This window comes from Chenopodium quinoa, unplaced genomic scaffold (genome assembly GCF_001683475.1).
Source record: "Chenopodium quinoa cultivar QQ74 unplaced genomic scaffold, ASM168347v1, whole genome shotgun sequence".
NCBI classification, from domain to species: domain Eukaryota; kingdom Viridiplantae; phylum Streptophyta; class Magnoliopsida; order Caryophyllales; family Amaranthaceae; genus Chenopodium; species Chenopodium quinoa.
In genome coordinates, this window is record NW_018743074.1 from 561932 (window position 1) to 579378 (window position 17447).

Below are 17447 nucleotides of genomic sequence, written 5' to 3' on the forward strand. Positions count from 1 at the left end.
TTCTATCACAGGGTATGTGGCTAAGTATTCATCACTTATGAGATTATAGATCTAACAATGGAACCTAGTTCCAGTCATGTTTAGTGTTTGTTGCAGGAACACAGGATTGTCAACAAGTTTCCAATTTTGAATCATGAAAGACAAGAAGAGAACAAAATTATATACTAATGGTCTTTTCAGGTTCTTTAGAATAGTTTTCAATGTCTCTGGCTACATCATCAACACTGAAGCAATAGATCTTTGATGAACAAGACACCCTATGTTCTACTTAGGGATGTTTGATGATAGAAGTACCAAGGCGATTTATCCATAAACGCCTAGACTAGTAAAACATATAGAGTTGACACTATCATGTTTAATGTGCCATAAGTGAACATATTTTGAGACTAACAGGTTTGTTCCCATCAAACAGGTTATAAAGATGAACTCACAAGTTACTGTAGAACTAACTGAGTTCCTAGTAAAGAAATATGTCACTAAGAATAACAGCAAGGGATAGCTACATATGTTGAGGAACTTTTAGATGTTAAGTTCCAACTCATGCAGCAAAGTTCAATGAACTCAATATAAGAAAGCAAGTTCCAACGAAGTTCCAGAGCTGAGATAATATTTGTTCTGACCAGCAATATCTCAACAAACTATGGAACTAAAGTGTCTTATATGCATATGTAACCAAGGCCGAGCCTCACGACATTGAAGGATTTGAGGATGTAGCTTGAAGATTAGATGTGCAACAGGAACTCGATGAGCTTAAAAGGAAGAAGGTGTGTATTACATTCTAAACCTATTCTAGAACACCTAAAAAGGGTCGGAGATCAAAAAGGGTGTTCTGGAAAAAGCTTGTTGAGTAAGGCACGTGAATGGAACAAAGCTAGGTTGGTTCTTAAAGGAAACAACCAATACAAAGGTATGTATTGTTTTTAAGGAACTTATTGCTCGTGTAGCTAGACTTGAAGGTAATTGAACATTATTTTATCTTGTTGTTTATATGGGATTAGAGTTGTACCACATGGATGTCTTGGATGTCTTTTGTATAACATTTTGTTATAGATGTCTATGTGGAACATACTCTAGGATAGATTGCTATCCAAGTTCCTTCTTGAAAATTGAGCTTTAAAATTATCAATTTTTGTTTTCAAGATGGATTGAGTTATTAGTTGTACTTACTTACATTAATTATATTTTTGGTACAACTAACGAGACATTGTGCATTGATTTTTGCTAATCTATGATAAGAAAATATATTTTTAAGCATTAACCACTGACAATGGAACTTGTGTTAGAAGTGGAAGTTCATATTAGATTCGAAATCATCAAGGAACAGAATAACCACTTCAAGAACTCCAAGGTAAGCCATCATATCAACCTATGTATTAATAGTTACATCTTTATTGATATGAGACTATATAAGATATAAGTTCCTTTCACATGTCGGCATTAGATGAATTGGATTGATATATCTTTGGTATGGATGCAATATGTGAATTTGTGAATTGATTCTCTTATGGTTGTGTCTTGACTTATCATATTCTTGTTTATTGCTTAATGGAACAAGACTCGATGAAATATAACATGAGTATAAAGTATTTTTCCCTTAAGTTATGTCAAGTTGGGGTTCCTATGCATGTTAAACATAAAGTAAAGAATGTGCGCTTATTGTTTATGTGTCACACTTAGTTCTTGTGTTGTAAAAGACATACTCACTTGCCTAATAGTATTAGAGGTCTCTTAATAGAACTATGGGTGCTGTCAAACACGAAGTTCCTAAGTTGCCAAAGGAACAATGGAAGAAACTTTGGTGGAACAAGACAGGTAAGTTCCCAGACCGTTTGTAACTCACTTGTTTAGATTTCAGAGGGAACTAACCTATCTTTTAGTCAACTTTCAAGCATCCACACCATATATCTTCGATCGCAACATTATTCTACAACTCTAAGTTGTGTGTCTGTGTTGCATATACTCTAATTGTCTTATATTTAGAAAATTGAAGATTCTTATTCACCCAATTCAATTTCCTCTTTCCGTTCACACACTTTTACTTCTTATTCTTAATTCCCATGTGCTCTAAGTTTGTTGATCATCTTTTTATGATTTTTAATGATTTGATGAAACATAAAAAATGGTGATTATATGTTGAGGAGGAAGTTGAAGATAAAGGAAGAAGAATGGTAAGGGACTCAGGGGGAATAAGGTAGGAACCAAGAAATCAAAATGGTTCAGATCTGGTTGTGGAACTCAAGTGTATGAGTGAGTAGTATCTTCATTGATTTAAAATGTGTTATTCCAGGAAAGCATGCAAAATTTGTATAATGACACCCTTTAAAAAAAAAAAATAAAAAAAAAAAGAGAAAGAAAAGGAAAAAGGGTGATCAAATATTTAATTTCCTGGGTATCTATATATGAAGAATGTTGACTATGTTGATGTCGTGTACTCGTATACTTGGTGAGCTAGTGAAGGAACAATAATAAACGACGAAGGAACTTGATTATGATGAAACTGAAATCTATTTAAGTTCCAGTATGGAGAATGTTCCTCAAAGAAGTTGGTGGTTAAGGTAAGGGAACTTGGTTATCAATTGGCAAGATGAATATGTGTTGTGTTCAATAGGAGATTCAAGAGTTTGAGATAAAGTACAATGTGGCGGTTCTCATCTCAAAAGGTTTAAACGAAGAGCACAAATTCCACTTCACGTTCCCTCTACTTATTTTGTTCCATATGCTTCTTTATATATCCTTTAAGCTTGCGCTTTAATTGGTCTATTCATGCAATCCATTTCTAACTTTTTAGCTCTGATCTTTACTTGAATTTTAACTTCTTATTTGTCAAGTTCAATTAAGGGTTTTGAAGTTGGGCCTTTGGATTGTGAGTTGGAAGTTAGTGTGGAAATGGTATCCGTGTTTGAAAAGTGAGTACCTTGAGGCTTTTAGGAACAACAAGTGTTTAACTAGTATATACTTACTTATTATATGGTGGTAGGTGTGACATATGACTTTAAGTGCATATAATTTACGAAAAACAAACGTGTGGAACAATACCCTTTTTGATAATGACAAAAGGGGGAAGAATATGTATGATGCTTATGGTATGCAGTAATTAAGTCTAAAGTTATTACATCATGATTGTTGAAAGTATTTATATATTGATAAATGATGTGTATTGCTAAGTTCCTAACTATTAAGTTCTTGTGTATGTTCTTAACTTGTTTAAATGTTATTTCCTTGAAAAACTAAGGGGGAATAAATGTACAACGATTATCCTTTAATATGTGATGAGCATCAATAGTTTGTCATCATCAAAAAGGGGGAAATTGTTGAGCAATTAGGTTTTGATGATTATAAACTAATGATGATTATCTATCTAACGTGTATGTTAAGTTGTGCATAGAAAAAGCAAATTATGCTTGGAACAGGATACAAGGAACCTGAGTAATGACAGGTATATATGTAAGGAACTTGAGCAATATAGGATAAGCAATAGAGGAACAAGAACAACGATAAGTGTTATGGTTGATAAGCATGATGATGGCTAAGGGACCATGAAGGTAACTATGTAAACATGTGTTTACATATGTTAGCTTCATAAGGTAAGTATCCTATACATATATAGGTTATGTATGTGTAGGAGTCTTTTAATTTAGTTTAGTTTTCTTTATTGTTTTTATAAATAAAAAACTAACCTTCTGTTTTACTTTGTTATTCTCAGAAGTTTGCTCAGTTCGTCATCATCAAAAAGGGACAACTTGTTGATCCTTATGAGGTTTTGATGATGATGTTAAGAATTGAGCAAACTTCCATTTAATAAGGATTTTCTAGTGTTGTGATGTTTGCAGGTTCAGTAAGCGTTGAGGGCTGAAGTAGGAATTGAAACAGAGGAACTTTAGAGGATCCATGAGGATACAAGTAAATTTAGAAGAAGAGTTCCAGAAATGGAACTTCCAGAAGTTTCTTAACAGGAACTTCAAAACGGGTTGTAACGACCTGGTTTCGGTGTAATGCTGGGGAAAACCCTAAGATCCAGAATATATCAAGACTACAGGATTCCAGAACAAGAGTTTCAGAGAAGCAACATGAAGACAGAGAAATAGAAGTATATTGCTCTAGGATTCATGTAAGTATGTTGGACATAAAAGTCGGTCTGGAACAAGTCTATATAGAACCAAGGTGAATTCCAAACAGTCAATGAAATTAGAGTAACTGACTTGTCAGGAACTCAGAGACTGTCAGAGTTCAGGAACCTAATAGGAACTTAAGTATGAACGTCGTTAAAAGTCGGTTTTAATGATATATATATTTACCTTATACGTGCATATCTTTTAGGGATTTGGTTTTACTGAATAAAGATATTTATCTTCTAATAAATCCCTTTTGGAAAAAGATAAGATTGTTTAAAAAGCATTTTAAACAAAAAGATAAGTTTTGAATAAAATCTGATTTTATGCTAAGTTTATCTTATTATTATTGACAGTTTTTATTCTTAACAAAAAGATATATTTTCGGAAAACTGATTTTTAGAAAATATCTTTTAAACTTATCTTTTCAGAAAATCTATCTTTTTCAAGATGAAATGAATAATTCGAGTGTACTATAAATATGCTCATATGCATTCATTCAAAGTTGAGGCTGACGAAGTGTAGTGGTCGTGCTTAATGGTTTTATCCTTCACCACGAAGCTAAGTCAGTCCTCCTGGTCAAAGTTCCTATCAGGTTTTTGGTTACAGTACGTCTAGTGAGTTCCAGACAGATCTTGAGTGTTCAACATATTAGTTTTATCTCTTTATTCATAGATATGTATTTAGGGATATTCGATGAGATCTTGTAATGGGAAAAAGGGTTTTGAGTGTTTTGTATTTTGGGGTGAGATTGTGAATTCTCTTAAATTCACGCTTGTGTATGAGTTTGAAATCTGGTAAAATTCGAGTGGTAGCTGTGAGTGCACAGTGAGTGAAAGGAACCTGAGAAGTGTCTTGGGTCACCTAGGAAGTTTCCTGGGTAAAGGGAGAAAAAGGGTCCTGAGAAGTGTCTTAGGTCTGGTAGGAAGTGTCCTATCATAGAGTCAAGTGTCCGTGGCGGAACTTGCAAAGCAAAGGTCTGTGTAATAGGTTGTACTAGGAGAGTTGCCTATTATAGTGGAATTTGTTTATAAGTCCCAATAGGGCCGAGGTTTTACTTCCAGTTAGGCACTGGATGGTTTCCTCGTAAAACTTGCTTTGTGCTTTAAGTTCCTTTACGTTTTGTTTTTAATTTCCGCATAAGTTTCGCGATTGGAACCTACTACCATTCACCCCCCCTCTTGTAGTAGTTCATCTAAAATAACACATTATAAAATGGCACTATAGCAGATCTTTGCTATGCTAACCTTGGAATTTGACAAAATCTTGCTTAAGTATACTTTTTTTAGCGCGTTCTTGTTATATGGAGTACTTAATTAGTGGATAATCGATACGAGGGGTTGGTGGTGGGGGGTTGGAATTGACAATTAAGCAGCTTGTCAATGAATTATCTGCACAATCTGAAGCTTTGAGAAGGATCTGAAGTGCATTATATGTATACTTAACGTGTACGGAATATTGATAGAGATGCTAAAACATTACTTCTAATATAGTTACTGTATTGCCTGCATATACAGGCAGGAAAACTTTGTAACAGTACATCCCTTTCTTGGTGGCCCATTTATGTTTTTTCTTTAGTCTTCTTTTTAGTCTAGTAATCAGCTCAAATCATTACTATCTATTATTTTTTTTTTCAAGAATAAATATTACATTAATTTTCAAAAATCTGTTGTATCTTAAAAAGTCTGTTGGACATCCTAAGAATATTTCAGGAATAGTAGTAGGGTTAGTAATGTTGCCGAAAAAAAAAGTGAGAAAATTATTTCAGTTTTTTTTTTATTTTTATTTTTATTTTTTATTTTTTTTTTTGAAGAAATTTCAGGAATAGTAGTAGGGTTAGAAATGTTTCAGTAGGGTTGCATTAGAAACATTGAAATTATGTTATATTATCAATAACTCCGTATTATTTATTCCTAAGAAATACTCGCTTAATGGCAAATGAAAATGAGATCTTAATTTTGAATGTTCTTATCGTCTTGTATTGGCGGTAAGGCCGCTTTTATCCAAATAAATAGAAAGATACAAGATAAGATAAAAAGGTAAAATATACGTGGTCTTATTTCTATCATGATAAGATATATGTAGTTTTAGTCTCTTACACCTATTTCTAACACGATAAGATATAAAGTCTTAGTCTCTTACACCTAAGTGATTTTAGAATGAGACTAATACATACTTTGTATATACAGCTGATTCGATCTAGTATATTGAAAACATAGGAAATTATGGTTTTCCTTGGCTTCTAGAATTGAACCTCAGTTCATAAAATTAGCATTATACCAGTCTCCTGACCTATGCACCAAAATGTATACAAGTATATAACATAAAAACAAAAACCCTCAGCTTTGGACCATATTATGATTTTGAAATTTAAGAATTGACAATAAAATTTTGTAGACCATACATTTAGTATGCATAAAAATTAGGTGTTTATCCTTTACTGTAATGTTAATGTCTCATTAATTAAAAATGCTAGCTTAAGTGAGTCACTGGACCCAAACCGTTGAAATATCCAAGTCTTCCTTTCTCTGTTTTTCTGTCTCACTCAATCCTCACAAGAAGCGATGTGTACTTGTCTACGGCCCGCCATTATCTACCCCAGCCCAATTTCTTCTCTCCCTTTTTTTTTTGGTATTCAACAGTAATTCTCAGGTATGAAGAAATTTGGAAGTGGTAAGGAGAGGAGCTCTGAAAAGGCGATAAGACCTGAGGCTCTGTCTCGGCCCTCTGTTTCCGACACCGCCATAGTTTGTTCCAAGAGTCGTCAGAAATCAGGGAATCCTGTTAAGTATGCTGCCAAAGCCGTTGCCGGAGTTATTATTGATTGTTTTACGCCTCCAGAGGATGAACATCCCTCTAACTATCGAAAACAGCGTAGTTTCCAGCAATTAAAGTCATCTTCGGGTAATTCTGATTCTTTTCTTTTTTTTGCTACTCACTAGTTTCCTTACAGTAAGAGGGTCTTGGTTAATTTAGCGAATTTGGAATCAATCTTTTGATTAATGAGTCAAGTTTTGAATTTTTTTACACTAATGGAGAAGACAGGAAAAATTACAGTGAGATTGAAGATCAGTAGTTGATTCAATGTATCTCTTGATTGTTTATAGTTGTAGATTATGTAGAAATTAAAATGCAATTTTCCTGTTCTGAACTCTAAGCACTTCATATGCTGGTATGGTAGAACTCATTCTCATTATATAAAAATGCTTGCTTTAGTATTTGACAGTGTTTGTGTCAGATTCTGATCTGTGAAGTTGCTTGATTTTCAGTTTCATCTGGTACGAGTGACAGCGAGAAGAAACATGGTTCAGTTCGATCATTCAGTCTAAGTACGGAGAGTGACCTTGGAAATGGCAATTTTACCTTATCACAAATATACAAGGCAACAAGGAACTTCTCTCCTTCCCTTAGGCTTGGTCAAGGAGGTTTTGGGACAGTCTATAGAGGAACACTTGATGATGGCACCCTTGTTGCTGTTAAACGTGCCAAAAGGGTATGCAGGAAGATCAGAATATCATTTCATTCAATGTATATCGTTGTAACTCATCTTCTTAGAGTCTTTGCATTTTTTTCCTTGACATGTTTCTGTTTATCCAGAACGATCATGGTAAACATTTAGGAACAGAATTCCAAACTGAGATCCAAACACTAGCTCAGGTGGACCATTTGAACTTGGTGAGGTGTTATGGTTATCTGGAGGAGAAAGATGAGAGAATCCTTGTTGTTGAGTATGTTCCTAACGGAACTCTCAGAGAACAATTGGACTGTAAGTCCTCTTTTTCCACTTGAGCACTTTTCGTTGAGCATAGGAAAATTCAGAGCTCAATAGCGTATGTTGCAACATTGATGCAGGTATGCGCGGTGAGGTTTTAAGTATGGCTGCAAGACTTGACATTGCAATTGATGTTGCTCATGCTATTACTTATCTTCACATGTACACAGGTACTAATATCCCTATTGTTTTATATTCCTAAAAAGAGGAAAAAGGAAAGTATGATACGAGTAAGTATTTGTAGCTCTTGAGTGAATATCTGGTTTACCTAATGAGAACTTTAAATTTGGTTGCAGATAATCCTATCATTCATAGGGATATCAAATCTTCAAACATTCTTCTGACAGAACGTTGTAGAGCAAAGGTGGCCGACTTTGGCTTTGCCCGGCTAGCGGCCGACAGAGACTCCGGTTGCACACATGTGTCTACTCAAGTTAAAGGCACTGCTGGGTACTTAGACCCAGAATACCTTCAGACCTACCAACTCACTGAGAAGAGCGATGTATATTCCTTTGGTGTATTGTTGGTGGAACTGGTGACTGGAAGGCGTCCTATTGAAAATAAACGCATGACGAAAGAGCGGATTACATTTAAATGGGTATGCCTTAATCTCTTCTGCTTGTTCTAGTATGGATTTCATGACTTTAAGACTTCATTTAATAAGGAAAAATAAGTTCATTTACGTGCTTTGAAGATTGGATGAGCAAAACCGCAAAAGTGCCGTGCAATTGTTCAGTTTTGAAGCCCTATCTATTAGTCCCTTACCTAAGAAACTTTCAATTATGCTTGTAGGGTTTTCGTGGAGTTAAAACTCGGCCGTTCCGTTATATAACGGCTGTTATGTAACGGATTTTGGATTTGCCGTTCCGCAAAACCCCGTTATATAACGCTGCGACAAAAATCACATCTTTCACCTCGCGTCATCCGTTCTGTAACGGTGACTCGCCGCGTTAGAACGTTTTTTAACCCGTTACATCCGTTAAATATATAAGAAATTGATTATGTTGTCTATAAAACATGATATTTAGTAATTTTTATTCACCAAATATGTTACCTGCTTTTATTTTGATAAATACGGTTATTTTACGTTCAAAGAATGAAAGAATACATTTTTAACTTAAAGACTATAAACACCACTTAATCCATTAATGTGAATTTATTCGAAAAATTCACACCGCGCTTGCCGTGATCCGTTATATTTGTTCGTTACAAACCGTTCCCGTGACAACGCGACCGTTACCGCGACCGCATCCGCAATTTTTTCTATGAGGGTTATATCACATTGGGTTTCCCTTGCTTTAGTTTTAAATGTGCAAAGATATGCAATTTTTATAAAATTTGACTGTAAATTTACTCTGTTGATGGGTAATGTGCGAGTGTAGGCCATAATGAAGTTCACAGAAGGAGATGCAAGATCAACGCTTGATCCAAAACTAGAAGCAACCACATCAAATATTACTGCAGTAGAAAAGATTCTTGAACTGGCCTTAATATGCCTAGCTCCACAACGAAAGAACCGGCCAATTATGCTGAGATGCGCAGAGATACTCTGGAGCATACGCAAGGACTTCAGAGAGCTATCAGCTTCAGACACCTGCTCTCTCTCTCCCAGCATGCGCAGAAGTGACTCGGTAGGAGAAGTCATGCTTGCTACATTAGTGCCTTGATCATAGAGCTGCAGATTTGAAGTTCCACAATCTCATATGACAAGCTACTTTATTCTTAGAATTTGAAGTACATATTTTTACCCCTGCTGATATTTTTGGTTGTTTATGAAAGATTATGCACATTAGTGTGTAAAACAGTAAAGATGAATTTCATAAACGAGCTGTATTGATTATTATACCATGTAAGTGTTAGTTACATAAGTTTCAAAGGATAAAATCATTTTTTTTCCGACCTAGAAATTGTACATGAGCAACTAGAGAAAGACAACTACCGTTACAAAGATAAAAATCTTTGATTTTTCCTTCAATAAATATAGAGTTTCTATCCTTCAGTGTGATCAATATACTACATCAATGATATTGTATTTAATCCCACATTATGTATAAGTGTACTCCATTATATAGTCTATTAACATCGATACTGAAGATCTATCTAAGAAACAGGTACGATAATGTAGAAACCTTTTCTCAGTAGCGACCTCTATTCCTCTTTATATGCCACATATCTACTATCTACATGAAAAGATGGAGCATATTACCCAATCTGTTCAGCTCACTGATGGTCTTTCTTGTAATACCATAATTAACAGCTCTACTCTAATCAGTTCCACGGGAACCGGACTCCTGTCGAGTCAATTGGTAGTTTTCAACTTGTGGTCTCCGGTTTTCAGTATTGGTCGCTCTAGGTGTAACTTTTGAGCAAAGAAAGAGAAAAGAAGATGTATATATGCTCACATGCCATAAACTGCAAAAAAAAAAAAAAAAAAAGGAAAAAAAGGAAAAAAAAAAAAAAGAAAAAAAAAAAAAGATCAGTTGCCTTCAAAAAGGGTTGATTTTCACATTAGCCTTCTTAAGGACTCATATGGAGATTGATAGCATCATAAATTACCTATGCCAAATCCAATAATTCTGATAGTTTTCAAGGCTCCAACTTACAGCAGCCATTGTCAGTGCAACAAAACCAGCCAGTAAAAAACCCCAATGAAAACGCTTCAAGAGCATCTTGACAAAATTCTGAAGTGATGTTTTTATGCCGTGCCAACTGAAGAAAAAGGCATTAGATTGTACTTGTCAAATACTATATTGCATGACAGCAAAAATGCTGTTCAACAATTGCATGTATATCCCAGTCCAACAATTGATCAATTTGCAACAATGGTTGAATAGTTCTCACCTGTAAAATTCACTCAAACAAAATCCTGCAGGAAATGAAATTGATCTGAGTTTAGTGGATAGCTCAATGAGCCAACCAATAAACAAACAAGTGGCCCCAATGGCAATTACCAGAACCAAGTTCGAAGACCTGCAGGGATCAGCAATTCAGCACAGTTCGTGGGGGAAAAAACTTAACAAAAGTTCAAGTTTTGCATCAAACTGTACATTTACCTGGTCGCCCCAGTTATGGCCATTAAAGCTGTAAGGATTGAGACAACAGCGTGGATAGTCCTTCTCGAAGCTTCAGTGATATCAGCCAAATACACAAATGTGTTCACCACCGCCATAAAAGACAGCCAAAAATCCATGAACTGCGTATAGCATGAGGAAATAGTAGTTTAAACAGTTGGGAGTAAAAAAAACATGCATCTAATATGTGCATAACTGCAGGATCACACACCACTAACGCTAATGCAATAACCAACTAGACCAGAGAGCAAAAGATTGGTACATAATGACAAATTATACATAGGGCAAGTCTTAGAATGCGACCGTATAGTGAATAATTTATTGAGACTTTAAAAGCCTCACCTTGAAAAAGCAAGAAATCACCTTGATAATAAAAAGATTGACCACAATAGGACAACAAAACCAAAGACTTGTTCCGAAAGGATGGGATCGGTTGCATGGAGATCATTTCTACCAGCACTGACAAGACCGTTTAATCAAAACCAAGAATTTATCTCATGTGATCATCCACAAAGATCGTATGAGTGCCCCAATATCACAAGTTAATAAATTATTGCGAAGCCGTCCCAGATGTGCTTCATGTCAACATGAGAAATTGATATAAACTTCACTAAATAGAGAATAAACAATACCTGTAACACACGAAATGTCAGTGCACACCAGGTACCCACATCACAAGCATGATAAAGTCCACTTGAAATTCCACTCGATGTATAAATAACCCATTCTGCATAAGCCTGCACCAAAAAATTTCCAGTGGATAAGGACCAGAGAGTCCCAGAGACCCAGACGACATCTAGCAAGACACTTGTACACAATGAAAATATGATGTAGAGTACAATGGAAAGGTCTGCAACCATCTTTTGAAAAGGAGCAGCTTATGTATCTTTAAAGGTTTGCAGGTTCAAATAAATAAATGTTTATCAAACTCGTATTTTTACCTTATTACGAAGAGCCCAATATGCAGGAAGAACAGCAGCAACATTAGATGCAACAAGTGAAATTGACTGCCACATGTGCCCTGCATCACTTTTAGTTGCATACATTAAAATTTTCCTTTGATGAGAAGTGGTCCCGTGAGAGCTTAAATTTTTTAGGAGGAAGAGTATAAAGTGTAATTGTGAGTTACTTTCATCACAGAAGAATAATAAGCAAGAATAAAGCTTTTCCGACACGATGTAAAACTCAAATCAGGCATCCAGTCGCTAGTTAGCAAATTAGATCGATTATGTCAAAAGGAACTAGATGCTGTCTCAACAAAATTACCCTATGTTCTATGCATGCTATATGTGGCTGATATGAAGGCCAATGCATATAGATCGAGACTAGATTCCATTCTACTTTAACATCATGATTCACGAGCATGAAGAAACCTTCAGCTTACATGTTTCGTGGGACACAAGCAAACAAAATGTATATGTCAAAGTAGTTGCACCAAAATACTTAGCAGGCAAAATCACAGCGGGTAAAGCATGTTATAATCAATAAACATACCTCGACGAGAAATAATTTCTGTACTGCAATCAATGCCCCCATGGGTCCGGTCACAAGCACAGTAGCTGAGGAATGACATTATACAATAAATAGAGTGAATGATGGATAACATCATAATGAGAGCCTAAATTAACTTTCATATATATAAGTAGAGATATTGATTGGCTGAGCCAACAGAAATGGCAACTAAAACACTACACCTGTATACCGTCAAGCCACTTTCATCCACAAAATTTTGACAGGCTCCATGAGGGGTAGAGCATTTCTTGGGACATCTTTCAAGAGAAACAGAAATCATCGTCTTCTCTAAGGATGGACTATTAATGGAATTTAGACGCTTTAAGCCAAAAGTCCAGGTTCCTTCCCTAGCATATAAGACATAGAAATCGACCAACTGTTTGCTAGAATTATATAGAAGGAAAAACATAGAACCATCGCTGCTGTTAAGTTGGTTTATGTAGTAAAAATCCCATATATCAGCAGACGGAAGCCCCCCATATCTCACATATATTTCATAACCAGCTTTCTCTTCTGATGTTAGTCTGAAGTGCAAATTTAATCCAGCTGCACCAAGAGGAATGTCAAGAACAAAGTATGTCCAAGTGATATTTCCCAGTGTCGAATTGCTGAGAAGGGGTGCAAGAGGAAAGTTGGCTGAATTTGAAGACGCGATCCCATTCAGTGGTACATAATAAGATTCAAAGGGAACGGATGGATTCTTCCTCAGAACTGTCTGCAGCAAACCCAAATTTGATGCATCAATAAGTTATTCTTTCATGTGAGCTTGCTTACATAAGTCAGCAGGAGAAGTTACCAAGAAAAAGCTCAGAGCCACAGTATGAAACATGTATGAGACAGTAGCTAAATAAAGAGAATATGCAGCTATAATGACTATATACACATCATCTGTATAATTTCCAAAAAAAAAAAAAAAAAAGGTGTCCTTTGAAGCAAAGCACTGCTATTGAAATTAAAATAGCATACCTCATTATAAGAGGACATGGAATTACAGTAATATAAATTCCATCTGTGTAATTAAAACACTAGCCATGAAGTGGAAATAGCAAGAATACAACCAGTTAAGAGTCATATGACTGTCTACAACAGTTGTGAGGGAAACTTTTCCCATCTCAGCCTGTTGTCTCCTAACTTGGACTACTGTTGACACAAATAGCTTTTGCACACTAGCACATTTGTTCACCTCACTCTCACAAGGAAAGCATATACTACTAAAGGATAGAATATTCACATACCAACAATAGAGCATACTGCACAGAAACGATCAAACATAATCTAACCTGAAGCGTGTAAATATCTGAAGTACAGTTGAATCCAGCTTTTCCCAAAGGACATTCAGACACCTCCCATGATATGGAATAGCAAAGTCTCGTGCCACTCTCTTGAACCGCATCTAATCCATTAGTCAGATTAACAAGGGCAATAGTGATGAACCAGCGACCTAACTTTGGTGATGGGACAATTAAAGAGCCTTTACTAATGTCACCAGAGAAATCATGCATGGTTGCAAGAGCAATTGTGCCATAGCGAGCATAACACATTATAACAACTTTCCCAGCTTTATCTGCATTGTTGAATGATGATGTTCTATTTAATCTGACGTCTGTGGCTGAAATTGTAAGGGACTCTACCATTCCAATTATTTCCAAGGAGTAGACTCTGGTTTCATTATCCCCAAGGCAAGAATTCCCAACAGGATCTCTACAGGAAACCACATCTTTTGTAGTCCCATCATTTAAGTCAGCAGCAGATACATTTGGCATAGCATAATCAGGATATGCTTGAGAACATGAAAGTGCTTTGATACTCTGGTTGCAGAACTGGCCCCACAAGTTTGATGCTATACATCCTTCCACACTTACATTGGCAGAAAAGGAATATGAACTTCCTCTACTAATCTGCACAGCACACCCAAACCAGAGAATTACCTATAGATTTCCAGGAGTTTTTGTTTCTTATGTTATTAATTGCAAAGAGCATAATATCACTTAAGAAGACAGAAACAGAAAAATATGACACTGTCATTGGGACCAAATATTCGAGCAATTGTTGCATAATTTGATATTTTGAAATACATAGGTCTCCATAGTCCATCCTACAGGCGAACCATGGATCGTATTTAGTTTATGAATATTATCCACATTTCTATCCATCTCTAGAACCCAGTCTTCATTGCCATTAAACATAATCTTAATTTCACTATTTCAGCAGTGATTCTAGTCTTTATTAGTTAATATTAAGGAGTTAAGGAGAACCATGCTAGCTAAGTTTCTGTTATGTGCTCATATCCTACTCCCAAAGGAAAGTCCTTTTTCAGTTGGCAGGATTGCAATCTGCCACCGAAATCAAGCATGCTTCGCCATGCCAAAATCAGCAGAAATAAAGAGGATCCAGAATTATCCCCCCCCCCCCCCCCCACACACACACACACACAACAAGCTAATACATATTGTTACCCCAATAAGTTTAACAATGATATTTTACTTTTTAAGCTAAAGATCTTTAAAGATAGCATGCAAGAATGAATGAATAACATCTACAATAAGTCCAACAGTTAGAAGAAGACCTAAAAGAAAGCAGTGCCAAAAAAAAAAAAAAAAAAGCTCCAGCAATAACGCAGGATAAATTAAACAAGGTTTAGAACACAATTGATGTGTATAGTTTACCATCTTTGATTGTGTCCTCATAGCTCCAACACCATTGAAAAGGCCAATATACCAGACACCAGGGGTTATCTGCAAAAAACACTTGGATGGTCAGACCATCAAAATAATGTATTTTTCGGTGTCACAGAACAAGGCGGCGAACAATTTATATCAGCACTAAAAATATTAGGGACCTGTTCATTTGTCCAATTCAAAATTATCTTCTTGTCCAAAGGGTAGCAATGCTCAACATTTTGTACACTTTCTATGAGTCCAACTGATCCATTGGAAAGAGATCCTAAAACTGCACCACAAAAAGATCACACTTTTCAAAAGGATGCAGAAAATGACAAATGTTAGCTCAAAACAAAAGCATAAAAAGCTCATTTATGAACGAAATACAAAGCAAGAAATCAGAAAAGCAGACAATAAAGACTATCACCTAAATGATTTAAAGCCTTTTTTGAGGAATCGGGTAGAGGGGGACTTCCAGATCTGAAGCAAATGAGTGGCAGCGTGCTTTTGGAAATCTTTGCCACACTTCCACGACCCTGGTACATAATTTAAGTCAAAGAAATAAAATAAAGTGCACAATCCAAAATGATCAACTAAATTCCACAAAATAATGACCCCCAAAACATTTATCATACACCCGGATGTAGGTATACCAAAGGCTAATTGTTTGCTCATTTCAAGCTCTTGATGATGAGCATATTAGGAGAGAAATGGCCTCATATACCTACTCAATCATACTGCTCATAGTTAGAAGTTTATGCTAGGTAATGTGCCTACCTATAGAAGTGGCATTAACAATTTCAAATTTAATAAACATAAGGGTCAATTCTTTATGACAGTAATCTGAAGCAAAATTTCCAAAGGGTATCCCCTTAGAGATGAGAATGCGAGCTTACGTCAGAGCAGACTTACTAATTGTACTTACAAGGTTGACATCTGACTCTAGTCCTATAGACACTGAAGAGAACCATGGCGGCAAATCAACTGCAAGAACAAAAGGTAGTTAGGAGACATTAGGCTAAAATACAATTCAATTACTGAAGATTAGATGCTTACTGCTGCACTATAATCCACAAATTAATGAAATAGGAAATTATTTCTTCATCAAATTGAGAGATCAAAAATCCTCTAAATACAGAAGGCTGATTGAATCAACAATCAGCAATAAATCTTTCAAATTTAATTTACAATCCCAACACTTCAAATTATAAAAATCATCATTCCCTTTTAAAAGCATAAATTTCTACCTAACAATCCCAAATCAATACTACAAAAAATACTTTACAAAATACACAACACTCAACAGAAATAATAACTTAACCAATAATTAAACATGAATTATTACAGAACAAACAGCACCCAATAAAGAAATGACAACTATAATGGCTCTAAATTCACATAATCAACAATCAAACAACCAAATTGCATGAAAAAGATTAAAACTTGAAAAAGGGTAGCCAAAAATCAGAAGAACTAACCTCTAATATAACGCCATTCATAAGGTTTAAGCTTAGTTTGTGGGTAATTAAAGCTGGAAATAGTAAAAGAATTGTACGGAATTTGGTCCGCAGATGAATAATCAAAGAAACCCAGAAAAAATACAAAACATAAATTCAGAAAATAATGAATTTTCACCATGTTTCATTGAATTCTGCCCTACAATTAAAAGTGTTTTCGGGAGATTTAAAAAGGGGTGTTTAGTGAGCTTGTTGCTCATCAAATAATGAAATAAATAAAGTGTGATCGATGTTAATTTGTTGATAGTAAATTAAAGCACATTTTCTTCTTATTTTACTTTATTTTATTTGAGTTGGTTGAATTTTCTATCGGCAAAAAGGAGACCAAAATAAGACGACGAAGAAATGGGGTGAATTGACCCGCTTTTTCTATTGTTGACGGCTTCGCGCTGGAGAAGGTGACATCATTTTTGTTTTGTTTTTTTTTTTTTTTGAATAGTTTTGTAGTAACATCATTTGAGTTTGGGAGATGATGAAAAAAGTGGTGTTTTATGGCTGTAATCCCAAAATAATGAAATTTTTACCCCGAAAAATAGTGACAATAAACCTTCACTTTTTGTAAAAAAAAATTATGGTATGGAGTAATAGGTTAAAAAATTAGGTAAAGTTAAGAGATATTAACAAGATGCATAATATTTTGATTATGATACAAATGAATTTGGAAGAATCCTTGGCAAAATTCAACTAACTCATCCTTATAAATTTGATTTTTTTATTGTTCAAAAAAACAAAAATTGATTTTTTTGGACTTATTTGACGCATAATAATTTTGGATAGTATTCAAATACACAGTAAGATTAATTTAA

The 17447-nt window shown here is 35.2% G+C and overlaps 2 protein-coding genes across 3 annotated transcripts; one reads left to right on the plus strand and one right to left on the minus strand.

The window, feature by feature from the left end:
- Positions 1–6584: 6584 nt before the first annotated feature.
- Positions 6585–9873, plus strand: LOC110731562 (calmodulin-binding receptor-like cytoplasmic kinase 2). 2 transcript variants are annotated; one of them, XM_021911424.1, is made up of 6 exons: positions 6585–7013; positions 7379–7602; positions 7707–7875; positions 7962–8051; positions 8178–8479; positions 8674–9250. In XM_021911424.1, the coding sequence occupies exons 1-6, from the start codon at positions 6764–6766 to the stop codon at positions 8725–8727; spliced, it is 1089 nt and encodes a 362-aa protein (XP_021767116.1). In that variant the 5' UTR covers positions 6585–6763; the 3' UTR covers positions 8728–9250. The 2 variants fall into 2 exon arrangements, with proteins under 2 accessions (XP_021767116.1, XP_021767115.1); XM_021911423.1 differs by lacking the exon at positions 8674–9250 and adding an exon at positions 9264–9873 and having other exon boundaries at positions 6592–7013.
- Positions 9874–9908: 35 nt separating this feature from the next.
- Positions 9909–17314, minus strand: LOC110731561. The gene is made up of 14 exons (XM_021911422.1): positions 16603–17314; positions 16050–16108; positions 15552–15660; positions 15304–15413; positions 15131–15199; positions 13745–14362; positions 12647–13179; positions 12447–12511; positions 11894–11973; positions 11585–11689; positions 10935–11074; positions 10723–10851; positions 10438–10590; positions 9909–10293 (listed from the first exon to the last, which is right to left on the minus strand). Exons 1-14 carry the CDS (start codon positions 16760–16762, stop codon positions 10146–10148), a joined length of 2478 nt encoding a protein of 825 aa, XP_021767114.1. The 5' UTR covers positions 16763–17314; the 3' UTR covers positions 9909–10145.
- Positions 17315–17447: the final 133 nt, after the last annotated feature.

Coding starts and splice junctions, on each gene's coding strand:
- LOC110731561 (XM_021911422.1), bottom strand. CDS start 16,762: ATGGTGAAAATTCATTATTTTCTGAATTTATGTTTTGTATTTTTTCTG. Junction 14,363..15,130: donor TGAGGACACAATCAAAGATG/GTAAACTATACA, acceptor TGTGCTGTGCAG/ATTAGTAGAGGAAGTTCATA. Junction 10,294..10,437: donor AATTATTGGATTTGGCATAG/GTAATTTATGAT, acceptor TTTTTTTTGCAG/TTTATGGCATGTGAGCATAT.
- LOC110731562 (XM_021911423.1), top strand. CDS start 6,764: ATGAAGAAATTTGGAAGTGGTAAGGAGAGGAGCTCTGAAAAGGCGATA. Junction 7,014..7,378: donor GCAATTAAAGTCATCTTCGG/GTAATTCTGATT, acceptor CTTGATTTTCAG/TTTCATCTGGTACGAGTGAC. Junction 7,876..7,961: donor TCTCAGAGAACAATTGGACT/GTAAGTCCTCTT, acceptor ACATTGATGCAG/GTATGCGCGGTGAGGTTTTA.